Below are 6,143 nucleotides of genomic sequence, written 5' to 3'. Positions count from 1 at the left end.
CCAATCTCGTAAAAGTTGCTACCTTCCAGGGAATAAGAATTTAGTATTATACATCTGTATTAAATGTCCTCTGCTATGAAATTACGCATTTTATGCTATATAAATACAATAATTTATTATTTCTACGGGGATTAATCGTTCAATTGATATTAGCAATACATTCTCAAGAACAACTTCCTGTCTATTCATTCCCATTTCGGTCATTACACAAATTCATAATCTAAATATATTTTACACTAGTATATATATATTTTGCTTGACAAACAATGTGTAGTAAATAACTAAAAGCAAATAGGAACACAGATATACATTAAAGTAATGACAGAAGTTAGTCTTAAAATTAAGCATAGACAGAGTGCATTGGCTTCTCGAGAATATTGTTTTGGCAACAGTGTTGGCTGATGTCTGCAGAATGTGAATTGTAGTTAATTTGTCATATCACAGTTGGACGCTAGATATATATTTTGAATATACGGGAGATGTTTATTTAGATAGTAGATTTATTAATGTTGATTGGATGCATTTCTTTTTACGTAATAGAAAGCATACCAATTTTAGCTTATGTTTAACGTAAATCACGAATGACAGTATAACCTGTAAACTTAATTTTGTATAGTGCCAATGCAGCTGGAATTAAAGTAATTATGGTTTTAAGTGTGGAGTATTTTAATGCATTGTATTAAAACATTTGGTGTATGATATATAGAAGGTACTAATTATTTTCTCATATTACTGAGATGAAAGCAAAGTCCATGGCAGACTCCTGACTGCCGACTCTAATACCATCCTCGTAATGAAGTATCACTGGAAGTTCTTGTCTCTAATTACTCCTGAAGGGTCCCACAAGACAGTGATAATGACTGACAATTCATTATATGTTTTACGCTGAATATTTATTCCACAAAGACCTTCATTCACTATCCAAAGGTCCTCCAGTCTGACCTTAGAAACACCACCTCTCCTGCAGGCTTAACAGCAACACGACATTCAAGGTCTTAAGAGTTCCCCTGCTAATGCTGCTCTTCAAGGTTGCTTGTAAATTGTCACGCCCTTGCTGTCAAGCACGGGCTCTTGCATCACTGCAGCTCGTAGACTATACAAGGAATAGAAGGCTGTTACTTTAGGGCACCTTCGTCTGTACCACTCACTGAAGCCTTGCAACACAAGGCTACATTAAACATCTACTTTAGTCTACAGCACAGGCTTTTGTGCCAGGAATACTGCAACAAATTGGAATGCACTCTTAGCTAAGTAGGCACTAGATGCTGTTGCTATACTTATCCTTCGGGCATTGAACCAGGCAGTGGAGTGATCAACTTTTATATCATGCAAAGTGACAATGAAAGTTTCAATGATTTTGTTTTCTATGATGTACTAAAGAAAGTAACACTGGAATCAAATTCCCTAGTTGTGTTTACGATCTATAGGAAACCTTTAATTAATAATACTTATCGTTAGACAGATTGATATAAGTGACCAAGTAATAAAGAATCAAAATAACCAATTGCATGAGTTACTGAGTTATCAACTTTTTTTCATAAAGGTGGTTTAAAGTTCACTCATGAATGAAAAAGGGAAAGTGACAATGCCAGAGTAGGAAAAATGCCTGAGAGAATGACCATTTATACATATAATCAGCCCCCATGCTCTCTCTCTCCACCCAAGCTAGGACTAGGGAAGGCCAGACAATGGTTGCTGCTGAATCAGTAGGTAGACCTGTAGGCTCCCCAACGCCCCCATCCCTAGACCACAAGGATGGCAAGTTTGCAGACACTATAAGAAACTATCGAGCTTGAACGGGCCTTATTGCCTTATTTTATGTTTGGGTTCCCCCAGGTCCCTCAGTGTGAGGCACCTCGTATATCTACCAGAGAGTTGCTAATGCATCTTCCGGTGTATTTTGCCTCTTCCAGTCTTGGATGGTGTCTGGGATGAGAGAGAGAGAGAGAGAGAGAGAGAGAGAGAGAGAGAGAGAGAGAGAGAGAGAGAGAGAGAGAGAGAGAGAGAGAGAGAGAGAGAGAGAGTGTACTTGTCACAGTGTGCATAATAACGGCAATGTCTGGCATTGAGCGTGGGAGGGTCCCTTCTCACGTACACTCTGAACTCTACTAAGGCACCTGAGCTGCAGCGAAAATGGGTTTTATCAGGTTACGATTCAAGGGGTAACGACAGCAAACTTAGCGATGCGATGCTCGGCATTTCTTACCATATCATCTTATGTGTTTGTGTGCAGCCATAATGTGTAAATGTGGGTGTTATGTGTGTCATGCTCTGTGATCTGGGAGAATGTGTGCATGCGTACGTGTGTGTTTGTGTTTATATAATGAACGAATCGTGCACTTATTTTCTAAAGTTAAATATAGGCTTCTCTCTCTCTCTCTCTCTCTCTCTCTCTCTCTCTCTCTCTCTCTCTCTCTCTCTCTCTCTCTCTCTCTCTCTCTCTCTCTCTCTCTCTTACATATCAACATCATCTCCTCCTACGCCTATTGATACAAAGTGCCTCGGTTAGTTTTCGCCACTCGTCTCTATCTTGAGCTTTTAATTTAATACTTCTCCATTCATCATCTACTTCACTATTCATAGTCCACAGCCATGTAGACCTGGGTCTTCCAACTATTCTAGTGCCTTGTGGAGCCCAGTTAAAAGTTTGGTGAACTAATCTCTCTTGGGGAGGTCGAAGAGCATGCCTAAACCATCTCCATCTACCCTTCACTATGATCTCATCCACATATGGCATTCGAGTAATCTCTCTTATAGTTTCATTTCTAATCCTGTCCTGCCATTTAACTCCAAATATTCTTCTGAGAATATATATATATATATATATATATATATATATATATATATATATATATATATATATATATATATATATATATATATATATATATATATATATATATATATATATATATATATATATGGTTTATGATGCATGGACAATATCAGTGTTTCCTGAGAGATGCTGTCTTCAATTTAGGATTCCACTAAAATGTTGCTTATTCAATATATATATATATATATATATATATATATATATATATATATATATATATATATATATATATATATATATATATATATATATATATTTGATGAAAGCTCACCTCTTCTCTATGCCATTTAAGTAGCATGGGTATAACATCTACCTTGAGAATGTATTCGTTTGAAACTTATTTTAGAGAGAACATCCATGTGAGGTCTCAATATTCGCCTAAAATGCTCTCCCAATTCCATTTTTTTCTTCACTAAATCTGTACAACTTTTTGTAAAAGAATTTTGTAATATTTCCCTTTGTTAATATGGAATTTCAAGCACCTAGTGAGCTGCCTTTAATTATTTTAAGCAATTTATATATTTCATTCAATGGTAATTAAACAATTTGCTGATAATTTCTAAGCATTTGCTTGAGTTTACCTACCTACTATAAGCATTTACTACTAGCACAAGCATTTAATTTCTTTTACTGTCCTTTAAGGACTTTTCTTGGTCTTATCACGCAGGGCAACCCTCTGCCCTGCAGGACCTAGTCCGAGAAGATCAGTTTATCGTATTCTTATGTATTTAGAATATCACACAGCATACTGTGTGTTTATGTCAAATCTACCTTGACGTAACACTTAAAAGTCTTCAGTTTTGAAAGCCTTAATATCTTCAGTCTTTCGGATTTCTAGTGGGAAATTGATGTAGTCTTGGGATCGCACATTTCAAAGCTCTAGAACCTACAGTAGACGTACGTCTTGGCTCCAATAGTTTAAAACTATCTTTAACTATTCTCGCGTCAACACGATTAGTTGGCTGCACGATGCGTAGCTATTCTCTTAGATATTTTGGATGCCCGCTTCTGATAACTTGATGGATTATTGCTCCTATTTTAAACTCTATTCTAGCTTTAATAGGCAGACATTGTAATTCAATTTGTAGAGGAATAATCCTTTCTCGGGGTGGGATACCCTGGTGTACCCCTAATGTTTCATGGTTCATGTGACGAATATGAGTTTCCACAGTAGTTTCTGTCAACCCACTTTTTAGATACTCATAAGCTTGATCTTCGATACCCTTGGACTGTAAACAAATTAAGAAGAGTAAATATAAATTTTATGGATTTTCTATGTCCTTTTATTTTTATTTCCTTTGGTCAATATGGGTGGCCGAAATTATTATTATTTTTTTTTAATTTGACATATTTTTTTTTTAAATTCATATAAAGTTGGCGATGTAGGAAAAGCTTATGTATAACCTATATACTCGTATGGCTCTCTCTCTCTCTCTCTCTCTCTCTCTCTCTCTCTCTCTCTCTCTCCCCGTTTTAGCCGTTTCATAAATATAGTTATTACATTTTCATGAAATTTATGAAGTTACATTTTTCCACATTATTTCTTGGTTTTTGCCATTTCACATTGGAATTAAATAATCTAATAGGTAAAACGGTTTTTAATCTCTTACTTATTTTATGAAATATAAAACATGCATAGGCCTATTCATTCTTTTACGGATGTAGAAAGATATTAAATGATTAGCGAGTAATTTTTCGAACAGATGCTAAACAAATTCGGAAAAAAAAATCGTTTTCATGTGTCAATAAATACTAATATCTGCTTAAAAGTTTTTGGTGGCGTATTGGAAACTTCTCTGCATGGCAATATGCCAGACTGGAGTTTGAGCCATACTCAATCAAGATAGATTATTGTAGTGTCTGCAACCTCACCATCTTTGTGAGCTAGGGAGCCTATAGGTCTACCCGCTGAGTCATCAGCAGCCATTGCCTGGCCTTCCCTGGACCTAGCTTGGCTGGAGAGCCCTTGGACGCTGATCATATGAATCTATATTGAGTCTCTAGGGCATTGTCCTGCTCGATAGGGCAATGTCACTGTCCCTTGCCTCTGCCGTTCATGAGCCGCCTTGTAAAGGTTTAAAGGCCGCTCATGAATGGCAGAGGCAAGGGACAGAGACAGTGCCCTAGAGACTGACCATATATACATATGATCAGCGCTCAAGCCCCCCTCTCTTCCCATAGCTAGGACCAAGGAGGGCCAGGCAATGGCTGCTGATGACTCAGCAGATAGACCTATAGGCTCCCACAAATCCCCCAAATCCCCCATCCTTAGCTCACAAGGAGGGTGAGGTTGCAGCGACCTAAGGAACTAACGAGTCTGAGCGGGGCTCGAACCACAGTCTTGTGATCAAGCAAGGACGCTACCAACAGGCCATCATAAATAGACTTTTGTTTTGTTTACTACTAAATGCTTACAGTATATACAGCCTTGACAACAACATATATTATTATTATTATTATTATTATTACTAGATAAGCTACAACCCTAATGGGAAAAGCAATATGCTATAAGCCCAAGGGCTCCAGCAGGGAAAAATAGCCCAGTGAGGAAAGGAAATAAGAAAAAAAATCTTTTAAAAACAGCAACAACACCAAAATAAATTAATCAACGGAAGTTTAATTTAGTTACCTTCGGATTCCGACTGTAATCGGCTTCAACCGGCATTAGTCCTTCGAATATTTTATTTTCCATTTGAGGATTATTCTTACGTCGTGATGTGTTCAAAACGGACAAAGTAATCTGGGGAAGAACATTATATATATATATATATATATATATATATATATATATATATATATATATATATATATATATATATATATATATATGATAAATTTTGCACATTTAGTCGTGTTTTTCATATTCAAATAAGCCATATATATTTTTGATACATTAATGTCTGGATTCTTTTAACGACCTCAGGATCAGAGCCCCAGGCGAAATCATAAGCTCTTGTCTTTGTGTGATTTCGCCTGGGGCTCTGATCCGAGGTCGTTAAAAGAATCCAGACATTAATGTATCAAAAATATATAAGGCTTATTTGAATATATATATATATATATATATATATATATATATATATATATATATATATATGTATATATACATATATATATATATATATATATATATATATATATATATATATATATATATATATATTTTCTATGTATATATAATATGTATATATATAATATATATATATAATATATATATGTATATATATTTATGTATATATATATATATATATATATATATATATATATATATATATATATATATATATATATATATATATATATATAT

At 35.1% G+C, this 6,143-nt stretch overlaps 1 protein-coding gene across 1 annotated transcript in view; it reads right to left on the bottom strand.

The window, feature by feature from the left end:
• Window positions 1-3,813: 3,813 nt before the first annotated feature.
• LOC137618546 (uncharacterized) overlaps window positions 3,814-6,143 on the bottom strand; it is a 9,514-nt gene continuing 7,184 nt past the window's right edge. Inside the window, exon 2 of the mRNA XM_068348704.1 lies at window positions 3,814-4,065. Within this exon, the coding sequence (XP_068204805.1) occupies window positions 3,814-4,065 (252 nt within the window). The remainder of the gene's footprint in view (window positions 4,066-6,143) is intronic.

This window comes from Palaemon carinicauda, chromosome 24, assembly GCF_036898095.1.
Source record: "Palaemon carinicauda isolate YSFRI2023 chromosome 24, ASM3689809v2, whole genome shotgun sequence".
Classification (NCBI taxonomy): Eukaryota; Metazoa; Arthropoda; class Malacostraca; order Decapoda; family Palaemonidae; genus Palaemon; species Palaemon carinicauda.
This window is presented reverse-complemented; position numbering and strand designations above follow the sequence as displayed.